Consider the following 13,241-nt stretch of genomic DNA (forward strand, 5'->3'; position numbering starts at 1 on the left):
TAACCATCAAATGTGTCTGTGATTTACTGTACAACACTAGCTCTTTGATCTGCATCTTCTTAAGACAAATTCCACCCTACTTTTCTAAAAGCTAACCTGAAGAACATTTCACAAATGACAGAACAGCATGCAATACAAACCCTGACCTCAAGCTCTTCTACTGCGCTCCCCTCTCCCTCGGTAGAGGTCCCTCTGTCAACCCAGCCATTTGACATCCCATTAGGATCAAGATCTTCCATACTGCAATTACCTAGACATTCGTCCTCTATTCTTCTTCAATAAGAAAGTTCTTAGATGCCACAATACAGATAGCAAAAGCATGCCACGAGCCAAATCTAACATGAAGAAAATCTAAAGGTCACCAATACATTAGCAAACAAAGATATTTGCCTTAAAAAATTAAAAGCAAAAAAGAAAATGAAGAGAACAGAATACCATTAACACATTCTAGCTCTTAGCAGCCGCTTTTTCTACAGCTAGCTCTATTCTTTCTTTTTAACTTTTCCTGCATCAAAGTCTTTGTACATCACTAGTTTGCAATTAGTGTTTTAACTGACCAAGTATGGTAGATAGTTGCAACAAATTCTTCATCATGAAGTACACTGTAAATTTGACTACTCTCAGGTGCTAGTTAATTCACTATACAACAAAACTCTAGTGAACAAAGATGGCCATTCTGTTCAAAAAAGAAAAGAAAAATGAACAATAAAGAAAGATAGACATTTCAGAAAAATGAGATTTGCCAAATCATGCAAGTTCTACAAGAGAACTTCCTTACACAGAATTCGTCCTGCTCTTCCTCAAGCAAGAGGTGGTAAAATATGTAAAGACTATGAATAGGTAATCTAGCCGCTACAAGTGAAAATCACTATTTCACATTTTACTAGGGTTTATAATCATCAAAAACTAGACAAAATGCAAAATCTTTACCTTTTTAGCAGATTGGTTGGAGAAATAGTGTAACAGCCCTTACTAAAATGGATAAATAATGAACTTAACACACTAGCCCACAATTCTATTAGTAAGCCAATGTACATCTATGTCGTAGGACAAAACCAGAATACTTTTCTCCAAATAATAACAGCTCATAACTAGCTAATATAGAACATAACAGAAGGAAACAATTTCCCCATTTTGTCGATCACTTAACATAAGAACACAGCAATGATTTTGCTCAAAACTAAATCTAAAAACAACTTTGATCGGCTTAATGCTTATTCAAAAACATGTATATTGCTGAACTAAATGCAAGCCGAAACAATAGATTGTCCCAACTCCCAAGGCGTATATCTGACTTGAAAAATACCTATCAAAACGTACTCAAATCCGCAATTCACCAGAAATTAATCCTTAATCAACAACTACAAAGCAAACTTAATCCCTAAACTATTATCAAGTTTCTTCATTTCCCCAACAAAAAAGGGGGAAAGGAAGAACACAAAATTCCGAATTAATGGAACACTAAACCGAAGACCCAATTCAAATTATTCAACGAAAACTTAAAACTGTCATAAAATAAAGAAAAGAAAAAGCTGAACAATTCTGGACTTACTATGACAAAATTTGAGGCAATTTTTCTGGTAAAGCAGAGTGGTTGAGTTCCATGATGCTTTTAAGTTTAGGGGCGTAGAGGGAATAGACTACGGCCTGTCTTTTGGCGACTTCTAGCTGGGACTTGCCGTCGGCGAAGGCCGCGCAGATTGACGATGGGTCGGAGATGTCCTTGTTGTGGCGAAAACCGTCGACGGTTCGGCGCTTGGTGTACTCTCGGATGTTGTAGTCGGAAAAGCCACGCGCCGTCCGAAACAGTGACCGGAAAAGCGAAAGCACCTCGCCTCTTGAAGGCGTCGCCGCCATTTTCTACGAACCGAAATTCCAAAAGATAGAGAGAAAGAGAGAGAGAGAGAGAGAGCTGTGATTAATGGTCTGGAAAATTTTTTTTATTATTATTTACTTAATTATATGTGTCTGGAATTTTTTTTTTTCTCTTTTTAATTTTCCAACTAAGAAAATCCGTTTTTTTTTTGGTTTTTTGTTTTGGACTTTGTTTTATCAAGGGGAAAAAATGGGTGATTCAACTCTAGGCATAAGAATCATTTTTAAATTTGATTACAATCTTGGCTTCCCAATTATTACTAAATGGTGTCAAAAAAAAGAAAAAAGATTTTGCACATCATCTCGTGTGGAGACACTCGAGAGACTTCAAATTTTTTTTTCGTAGAAGAATTAAAAGAAATTAATTGAATATTTACATTTATTTCATTTTATTCTATAAACATAATTTAAAAGTTTACTCCACCAAATGAATAGTTTAAAAGGTTTACCATTTTCCAAATCTTTTTTTTTGGGGTGAAGTAATGATTTGCATTAAATTAAACAGAGTTTGTTACAAACTATCTTTTGGTAAAGAGTTATTTTGTTTGAAGTTAAATAACTAATTTAAAGAGAGAGAGAGGGAGAGAGAATTGTTTAAAATGTTTCTTACATCTCGCTAAATAATTTTTTTCATTATTCACTTTTAAAATGTTAATTTTACGTCCTTTATAAATTCAAGTGAGTAAAATTTGATTCTAACGTAATTTTTTGACCACATTTTAACCTGAAATCACTATATAACTCACATATAGTCATTTTTTTATATACAAAAAGTTGCACTCAACTTGTTTAGCGCAAAATTAAATATAAATTGGGAAAGATCCCACTTTTTTAGGGAAAAAATGAATATGATGTCAATCAAATTCTATTTTTTTTAGGGATAAAAATGAATACATGTATCATGTCATTTATTTAACTATAAATGGAATCTAACTTTTTTGTCCCAAAAAATGATCATGTGTGGGTTATATGAGGGGTAAAAAAGTAGTTGAAAATTTAAATTGTGATCAAATTTTACCAACTTAATTTTGTAAGGGAAGTAAAATTACTATTTTAAAAGTGAAAGATACAAAAAATTCATTTGATGAAATGAAATATAAGGAATGTTTTAGTTGAAAATTTAAATTGTGATCAAATTTTACCAACTTAATTTTGTAAGGGAAGTAAAATTACTATTTTAAAAGTAAAAGATACAAAAAATTCATTTGATGAAATGAAATATAAGGAATGTTTTGAACGATTTTTCCTTAAAAAAAATGCTTCCAAACATAATTTGATTTTTTTTTTCGTACCCTATACCCGACACCAGGCACTTTGGAGGTTTATAGCAAGTTTTCTCATTCTTTGCTTTTTCAATGGTGGTTTCAGATTTACTTTGAATCTTATGATATTTTTTGTTTGTTTAACTGTCTAGCTAGAGTAATTGTACTTGTCAAATGCTCCAAGTAGGCAAAGATCATTGTTGAATTTAAGCAAATAAGCACTCCTGCACAATTCTCGAAATAAACGAAAGGTCAGCCATATGTATTTTGGAAATGAAATAATTACATGACCTTTTGCCTTTTTTTTTTAATTAAAAGGCCATAAATGTTGTTACCTATAATAGAAAAAGATTTGAACATCTACGAGGAAATTAATCTACCATGGTGTTAAAAATATGATTTCCACATTCGTGTACGCAATTTTAGGGTATTGTGATACCCAACCTAATGCTCAAGACTGCTTCATTTTTCCCTATCCCTGAGATTGAGAATGAGCTCCTATGTCCACTTTATAAGCAGACTTTGAGTATGAGATCCTATGCTAGTCCTGTAATAACAATATTGCACTTCACAAGTAGTGCAAAACAGGCATAAAAAAAAAATTGTTGTGACTGTTTGAGGATCAAAGGTGCCTTCATGATGCTCTATTTGATTTCCAGTGCAACTATAAAAGAACTTTGTATTGCTATTCTAGTTGCAGCAAAGACAAAAATCCTTCAATTTCTCCCCCATATTTATACCCCTTCTCTTCATCTCCTTGAGAACAAACTTAGCCTCGTCCAATCTATCCAACTTAATCAAACGGCTAGCCAGAATTCCAAAATTCTCATAATCCAACCCCTGATCTTTGCCAGCATAGCTCATTACAAACTCCACTGTCTGTGCATAATAGCCATTCCTAAGCATTGCATTGATAACGTGAGCATGCGTGCTGTATAATGCTGGCACTCCATCATCCAGCATCCTCCTCAACACCATCAAAGCCCCATCTATTCTCCCAGCTCTACATGCTCCCAATACAAGTGCATCATAAGTTCTACTATCTGCTCCCATTTTATCCTCCTCCATTTTTGTCAGCAGGTAAGCAGCAGAAGTCAGATCCCCACCATAACAATGAGCAGTCAGCAAATAATTATAAGCAGTCAGATCAGGCTTAATTCCATACTCTCTCATCACCTGCATCACACGCCATGCTTCATCCATATTCTTTTTCTTGGTCAGTTCATTCAGTATGGGATGAAATGTACAGGCATTTGCACCATAGTTGTTCTGTACCATAATCTCTGCCACGTGCAGTGCTTCGGTTGTGCGATGCAACTTTGAGAGTTGGTTAACGAGGCAGTCATGTGCACTCTTCTTGGGGAACCCATGGCTAAGACCAGCCAGGATTTTTAACAGGTCATCAAGCACAGAGAGGTCTGTGGATATGAACTTGAAAGTGTTGTTGGTATAGAAGCAACCATCCCTGGTGCGCTTCATTAGGAGATGTTGCACAGTACCAAAGTCTCGGTCACGTCCTGCCTTGTTGATGAGGTAGTCATAGTTGGCAGAGCTGGGTGAATCTGTAACTAAGTTTTGGGTGCTGACATAACGAGTAGTGTTGCAAACAATTGGTGTTAATATAAGTGATTTCAGGCCGAGTTTGTGAACAACTTGCATGTTTTGGGGAGTAACAGAAGTTTTTCAAGTGCTAGAAGTGAAAGGGATCAGCCATTGGATTCCTGTGAGGAAGAGAACAAGCAAAAACCCCAAGACATGAAAAGGTTAGAAGTAAGTCATTATGCTAAACAATGTACACGATAACGACAGTAGAATATAACATAGAAGTACTAATGATCATCACAGAGCAAGAATTTAGAAATCAACTCATTCTGCAATTGTGTTAAAGCTTAAAAAAAAAAACTATATATATTTGAGACAGTTATGCTTCAACAGGGCTACCATGGCAACATACTAGGCCAAAAACAAAAACTAACAATGGATCCATGGTAAGAGGTATCAGTCAAGCAGCATAGACTAATAAAAGAAATTAATAATCTAACCCTTAATAGAGGCATAGCACATTGATGCGGTAATGCATATCCAGAAGCATAAATGAGGGTTACGTGAATACTTTCTAGAAGTGTGTACACCAAATAGAAGAACAAACAGCAAAAGAGGATCAATAGGTCCGAGCTCCCCCCCACCCCCCACCCCAAAAGAAAAGTGAAAAAAAAAGAGCAAATGGCGCCTCCAAGTGATAGCGATCACAGCCAAAACAGAAGATTGGAAAGGGAAGAAGAATACCAAATAAAGCAGGCACAAACAGTACCAAGTAAAAGGAACATTATAACCAATATTAAGACATTAATCAGTATGTAATATGCAAAAGTTGAAGTACTCACGAATCAACCAGATTACAACACATGTATATAACAAACAAGAAGAAAATAACACCATTAGAACTAATAACAAGAAACGACACAGCTTTCATGTCTTTGCATTGCCAAGCAATTTGACAGAAAACAAATTAATAAAGTATGATAACAATCAAACTAGACCATTCAACCAGAAAGGGTAAAAAAATATGTGTTGTCATGTCCCCTCTCTACACCTCAACCACAAACAATTCAAGAAACCTCTGAGAGAACCTCACTTAACTAAGTCAAAGATATGCGACGATAAAGAGGTTTCCACCAAGAATCACATTCACTGAACAAGTGTAGCCGTATCATATGTCCTCCTTTACACCCATTCTTTTAGCTGTCTTGTGTTCAAGATTACAAGATTAATTATGCCTACAACAAAGAGAACAACAGAATTGTCACCCTGAAAAATTTACAGAGGAATCAGCTACTGGAGGACTCCAAAAACACAGGGCAACTAACAAAACCAACATCAAGTTTAGGACAATATGCCTATCATGCAGAGAACCAAAACTGATAGCAATCACACCTAAAGCAGAATATGAAAAGAAGAAGTATGCCAAATGAAATATGCATAACCAGTATCAAGTGGAAAGAATATTATAGATCATCAGTGATCCTGAATCGCAAGACAAGACACATAATTCAAATCTTTGCATTCATCAGTAATCTGACTGAAACCTTAGAGTCGAACTACAGCATTCAACACGATCAAATCACATGTTCAGTCATCTCCTTGGTCTACATCTCAACCATATGGGATTCAAGAAAACCTCCATAGAACAAAACTTAACTGAGTGAAGAGAGACACAAAAGACAAAAAAGATCTCAAGAATCAGATTCACTATACAAGTAAGTTTTCCAGTAATAGCTGGTGCGAAGTTTGAAAGTAAAATCAATTTGTGCCTAAAAAGTCACATGCTTATGTGGATGAGAAGTAGGGAATGCCTACAGCCCAGAGAACTATCTGCATTTCACCCAAAACATTTCGGATATCAATCAGCTAAAAACCACAAGAAAACTGAAAAAAATCCGAGTTCAAGTTTAGGACGAAATGTCTGTCACTAAGAGGAAGAAGTTCAAATTGATTTTCTCAACTCAAATATTTCATTCAACGAAATAACAACTGTGACATTTGAGGAAAAAAAAACATCCAAAAAAAAAAATCTTCCCAACCCAAAAACTACTTTCGATGAAATTGTTCGTCAGATAGATTAAAAAACAGGCCTTCCAGACTCAGAAAAGGCCTTTTGCCTATGCTCTGCAAATTAGCTTCTCCAAAACCTTTGTTATATATATATATATATATATATATATATATATATATATATATATTCTTTTGTTGCTAAATCTGATAAGTAATTCACGTGGCTTCAATAGTAACGATTCATCAGCATTTAAGACAATTGACAAGAATCGACCTTGAATTGTAGAAAATGCAACGAAATTTGAACCATAAATTCTCATAACTAAAACTCATACAAGCTGTTCTTAATTGACGATTAAAAAAAATCCCAAACAATAAAAACAAAGAAAATGCCTTAACACTGAATAATATGAAATGAAATTTAAACAGAACCCAAATACAAAAAGGATTCAACAGCATGGAACTTACCCTGCAAGGTTTTCCTATATTCTTTCCATTTTTTTCTTCTATTTTTGGCGAATAAAAATTGAAGGGATTTTTAGGGTTTTAGAAATTAGGACTTCGGGTTTGAAAAAATGAACCCAAATGCCCCATTTGATTTGGGGCTATAATTGAGGACTTGAGCTCCAATTCTAAGTCGGAGACTTAGGGTCTGTTTGATAACATAAAAAAATGCTGAATCTGAATTTTTTCAGACATTCAGATGTTTTGAGTGTTTGATAAATGAAAATCTATTTGCTGAACTTGTTAAGCAGTGCTGAACCTGTGTGTATTTTTTTCAGCACAAGAATCCTAACTGAATGCTTAATTCTGATAAGAATCAATAGAATTACTTCAACTACTTTATCTTATCTACCAAATCTACCATTGTTTGTTAATTATGTTCAAAATTCTTATCTAATTAAAAAACATAATATTCTCTATCTAACGATTTTTAGTTTCTCTTTTCTCCCTTTTTAATGACTTTCACATCTTCTCCATACTCCTCATATAATATATTTCATCTTTTATATTAATTTGATTTAAAAATAAATATTATCATTTTCATACCTAACAATTTTAAACTAATTAAATCGTAGATTCTATTTCTTTTTTGAATGAAAGGATATAAGGGCAAAATTGTCAAATTAAACTTATTAAGCATTCAGCTATAAATATTTATCAAACAACATAAATAGGTTTAGCATTAAAATTCAGACATTCATATATTTTTTTCAGTCCTTAAAATTCAGCAAATTAATTGTTTCAGTATTCAGATTTCAGAATTCAGACTTCAGAATTCAGATTCAGTTTTATCAAACGGAACCTTAGCAGCTGTTGCTTGAAGGCGTGGTATTGCTGCGCCTCCCAGTCAACGCCTTTAGTGTGGGGCCATTTACAGGCTACAGCAGTGCTCTTGTCTTAAAAAATTGCATGCGTCTCGGAGTTCTAACCGAGGCACTGAAGACGTGCTTTTTTAATGGGATAGTTTCAGCTATGTTTTCAGAATCGGATCGGGTATCGACTCGGTCAAGCTCAGGAATCAGAGATCAATGGATTTAATCGGGTTCGATGGAGGTTGAACCGGATGATGTCATAAATAAAAATTATTTAAAAATTAAAATATTATATGTAAAATACCTAATAACATGTTAATATTAATAAAGGTATATTCATTTTATATTTGATGTTTCAAATATATTTAACAAGAAAATAAAAGGAAATTAGAACAATCAAGTAGCAATTTATATTATTTAATGAGCATTAACAAGTTTAGAATTAAAATTATGGACTTAATTGAAAAATAACACCAAACTTTAAGACAACATTTATAAAGTATGAAATATTTGAGGTATATTTAACAATCTAGGGGTCAAAACATAATATTGAAAAAGTTTGAATTTTTTTTTAAATGGTTGATTGAATTGGAAAATCCGATTTTTTTCCGGTCAAACCTGATTTTTGACCGGATTTGACCGGGTTTCTACTTACCCGGTTTTTTAACATAATTCGGACCGAACACTTGGATGGTTCTCGGTTCAATCGATCGAACCGGCAGGTCCAGTCCGAGTTTTAAAACACAGATTTTCAAAAAGCCTCCTCTAACATTTACCATAATATCACTTAGCACCCCTCAAAATTTTAAAATCTTACCTACCTCCCCTGAATTGATATTTTTTGTAACATTTTAGCTCCTTTGGAGGAAAAGCAAGAGCGATAAACTTTTTGTTACAATACTACCTTTATGTTATCCTACTTATGAAGTTGAAAAAATAACAATTAAAAATAAAATAAGATTAAAAATTAAAAAGATGAAATATAAGCCATTATAAATGCAATAACGAGTAATTTTGCAAATATACAACAACTATTACCTAGGGTAACAAATGATTTTTTAACAAAAAAAAAAGAAAAAACATAGGATATTCCTAGATATAATGGATCATTAGATCATTTTTTGATTAATTTTCTAATTCTAACTTATTTATAAAAAATTTTCCAATAAAGTAGGATTTAAATTAAAAATCACACGTATGAAGAGATTATTTGAATTTTCAATATAATTAAAATTACATAATGTATTAAAAGATATTTCCTAAAAAAATTCCTTGACTTCTTTATATATGTTCAACAAAATTTTTCAAGATGTTAATTACTTGCTAAAATCTTTCGAAGCAATTGACTTTAACTAGATTTAATTTATTCACGTCCTTTGCTGTCTCACCACCACCTCGATACAAAGAAATATAGATCAGTATTAGATAACAACTTAGTTATTTTTAATCTACAATTTTTGGTTTAAAAAGTCTTTTTTTGTTTTGGCTTGGTTAAATAGCTATTAAAAGTGCAAGGATAATATTGTCATTTTGTGACCTTTGATAGGGGCATTTGGTCTTGTTAAGTTGAAAGGGAAGTAAGTGTAATTTTAAAATTTTAGAAGAGTTGAGTGACATTATGAGAAATCTCAAGTTAGGTCTCCGAAATTATCCCTTTTCAATGCCTCTAATTGACGCCTGCATTTCGGGCACTCTAAAGTTTTAAAATTACTGGTACTTTTTTTTGGATACTTACTGATACTATATTCATATCAACTAATCATACAGATTCATTTCTCTTTCACATTATAACGAACAAGATAAATTCTGTCTAATTTGACCAAAAAATTACTGTTCTTAGTTTAATGTTTGATATCCATGAAAGTTAATAATAAAGTGAGAGTTTAGAGGGAAAAAAAGAAAATGTTCATGACCCTTAATTAGTCAACCAATGTACATTTTTTGAAACAAAATAGTCATAACAAAAAATTAATTAAAACCACACTGTACTTTATCATATTTATGTTTTTGGTTCAAGAAGGTACTGTTCATTTTATTTAAAACATACTTATATATCCATGCATAATCATAAATACATCAATTTATTAGTCTGGTAAACCACAAGATTTGCAAGAAAGTTGACAAAAAAAAACAATTATTTCAACTAATATATCCTATAAATTACAAGGATTCTGGATGAATAAAGAAAGAGTACTCATCCTTATATATATTCAAGAAGCTTACTCCGATTGAATAGAAGGAAAGTTGTTTGGGAAAGTGAAGTGAAAGAAATTGAGGTAAAGGAAAATGAAAATGAGTGTTCCATATACATTTGGTTACTAAGGAAAATATTTAAAGAATGTAGGAAGTTAATGACAATTAATAGTAGTTATTAAAACTTTTGTGAGTAATCAATCTTTTTCTTCAAAATCTTACACATTCTGCAGGACACAAAATGCAAGAAAGTGCAGAAAATGCAAAAAAATAAAATAAAATTCTGCCAACCAAACATGCATGAAAGAAAAAATAACTAACTTTTCTTCATTTTCTCACACTTTTCCTTGCAAACTAACACTACCAAGTAGTAGCTTATATATCTGACTAGCAAGGCAAGATTAGGCAGTTTGCCAGCCTATTAAAGCAGCCTAAGAGAAACAAAGACATTTGTCAGGATTTTGTTGCAATCAAGGAAACAAATCTCGTGCAATTTAGATGAGACTAAACTAGGCCGAATTTGAATTGAGGCTTGGTGAAAGATTGAGGAATCTGTAGGCATGAGATAGTGGCAATGGAGGCGTATTGTAATACTCAGACTTTTGCAGCAAAAATAATAAAAAAAAAGGCAACTATTACTCTTGTCCTCCTGGGTAATGCTATCTCAATAAGTTCTTATTGAAGCAACTATTATACTTATTGAAGTGCTTATCCTCTTTTTGTAACTATATATTTCAATAAGTAAGTTAGGTTGAGGTCCAGGAATAAGAGATCTTGGTTCTAATCCTCCTGCCCTTTTTTTGCTTTTTAAATTTCACTCATTTCTTGTTAGAAAAAAATAATAAAAAATTAGTAGGAAAACATCATATACTCGAGGCAAAAAGAGGGACTCACCATTGCAGCACCTTGGTCCATAATCAAGTAAGATCCTAAGTTATATTTGAAACAATGTCTCTTTTCCCCAGCTTAAAGTATACGAATACCCTTGGATTATGTCTGCACTATTCGTAGTTCAAAACAAAAATTTTTTTTTTTGCAGTGACTTCATTGGTTTTGATTGATGTTCTTGTCATGTTCATGGCTCAAAATTATTTGGCAAGGAAACTGTTGTTTGTACTCTTCATAAGTTGGTGAAAAATTGAGGGCTTTATGCTAACCATTGAACTTACATGATATAGAGCATATTTGGTGTGAATTCGGGTAAGTTTGCAAGCCTAGAAATTCATGAACCTAAGGGCTAAGATTTTCAAAACTTGTGAGATATAAGCTTGCAGGCTACTTGCGCAGATATCAGAAGAACAACATGTAGAAAAATCCGATATTGCTTAGTTTGAAACTAGACAACAATGCCTTTTCTTTGTCATATAAATAACTGATTGAATTGATGTTTATTCGAGATTTTAGAAGCCCACAAGTTGGCTAAAATATTTTTAATACTCGAGTTTATTGAATTTTTTGAGCATAATCTCATCAGCACTTTTAATTTGATACATTTATAAAGATTATAGCCATCTTTGAATAGTTTTTTTTTAGTATAAAATGGAAGATATTATTAACACTCTTTAAAAAGTCTCTAGCACTCCATCCTCCCTTTATGTTTTTAAAGGGAGGATGGAGTGTTAGAAATTTTTTAAGGAGTGCTAATATAATTTTTCACATAAAACTCATTGTCTGTGATCTCTATAACTCTAGGTATAACATTTTTGTGGAACCAGTGAAATGTGGAAAGTTGCTCTGTCATGATGTGCTCTACATGTTTAGTCAAAACATTAATATATTGAGTAAAGTACCATTTATTCTCTTGTAGTTTGGTGTTTTATCATATAACTTCCTATAGTTTAAAAACTTATTTATAATCCCCTCATTATTTGAGTTAAAATACCACTGCTAGTTTTTTTTTATTAAAATTAATAATCAATATGAAAAAGTCAAAATCAAATATAATTGACAAATTTACCTTTTGATCACTTTACACTGAGTACTACTAAGTGATGATGAAAGATTGTGCTAGTAATTTTCTATTTCAATGAATGAAAGATGAAGAAATGAAGCAGAGGGTGTTTAATTATGCGCTCGTGTTTGAATTCACGGGCATGCCAATTGAATTCACCAAGGCATTAGAAAGCGAGTTTAGAAATTTTAAGCGAGTTTGAAGACATCATTCTCGATTTTGTGCCGATTTTAATTTTCTATTTCAATGAATAGAAGATGAAGAAATGAAGCAGAGGGTGTTTAATTATGTGTAGAGGTTGTTGCGCTGGCATTCGAATATGTACAGAGCTTGTATGTTGTTCCTTATAAATAGCGTAGGTTTCTTGTTCATCTTCATCATTATCTTATCTGGTTTAGCAATTTCACATCCTCTTTGTTTGTTTGTTTATTTATTTATTTTTTTGCCTCTTGAGTTCTTTGCATGTTAGCCAACCATGTTTAGAATTGTGACAAAAACTTTAAGTGATGATGAAAGATATGTGCTAGTTTAAGAACTGTTGATATCATATGGAATTTATAAGTTTTATTATGGCATGAATGACGCAATCTGTTTGATAACATAAAAAAGTGCTGAAATTGAACATTTTCAGACATTCAGATATTTTGAGTGTTTGATAAATGAAAATCCATCTGCTGAATTTGTTAAGCAGTGCTGAACTTGTGTGTATTTTTTTCAGTACAAAAATTCTAACTGAATGCTTAATTCTGATAAGAATTAATAGAATTACTTCAACTACCTTATCTTATCTACCAAATCTACCCTTGTTTGTTAATTATGGTCAAAATTCTTATCTAATTAAATAACCTGATATTCTCTATCTAACGGTTTTCTGTTTCTCTTTTACCCATTTTTAATGACTTTCACATTTTCTCCATACTCCTCATATAATATATTTCATCTTTTATATTAATTTGATTTAAAAATAAATATTGTCATTTTTATACCTAACAATTTTAAGCTAATCAAATTATAGGTTCTATTTCTTTTTTGAATGAAAAGATATAAGGGTAAAATTGTCAAATTAAACTTATTAAGCATTCAGTTATAAAT

The 13,241-nt window shown here is 32.3% G+C and overlaps 1 protein-coding gene across 3 annotated transcripts; it reads right to left on the reverse strand.

Moving 5' to 3' along the window:
• Nucleotides 1–3,504: 3,504 nt before the first annotated feature.
• On the reverse strand, nt 3,505–7,313 carry LOC113741611 (pentatricopeptide repeat-containing protein At2g40240, mitochondrial-like). 3 transcript variants are annotated; one of them, XM_027269102.2, is made up of 3 exons: nt 7,158–7,267; nt 5,778–5,914; nt 3,505–4,858 (listed from the first exon to the last, which is right to left on the reverse strand). In XM_027269102.2, exon 3 carries the CDS (start codon nt 4,794–4,796, stop codon nt 3,828–3,830), a length of 969 nt encoding a protein of 322 aa, XP_027124903.1. In that variant the 5' UTR covers nt 4,797–4,858; nt 5,778–5,914; nt 7,158–7,267; the 3' UTR covers nt 3,505–3,827. The 3 variants fall into 3 exon arrangements, with proteins under 3 accessions (XP_027124903.1, XP_027124978.1, XP_071903988.1); XM_027269177.2 differs by lacking the exon at nt 5,778–5,914 and having other exon boundaries at nt 7,158–7,313; XM_072047887.1 differs by having other exon boundaries at nt 3,505–5,914; nt 7,158–7,255.
• Nucleotides 7,314–13,241: the final 5,928 nt, after the last annotated feature.

This window comes from Coffea arabica, chromosome 4e (assembly GCF_036785885.1).
Source record: "Coffea arabica cultivar ET-39 chromosome 4e, Coffea Arabica ET-39 HiFi, whole genome shotgun sequence".
NCBI classification, from domain to species: domain Eukaryota; kingdom Viridiplantae; phylum Streptophyta; class Magnoliopsida; order Gentianales; family Rubiaceae; genus Coffea; species Coffea arabica.

Excerpts from the sequence above, each read along its gene's own strand:
- LOC113741611 (XM_027269177.2), bottom strand. The coding sequence starts at position 4,796 with ATGCAAGTTGTTCACAAACTCGGCCTGAAATCACTTATATTAACACCA.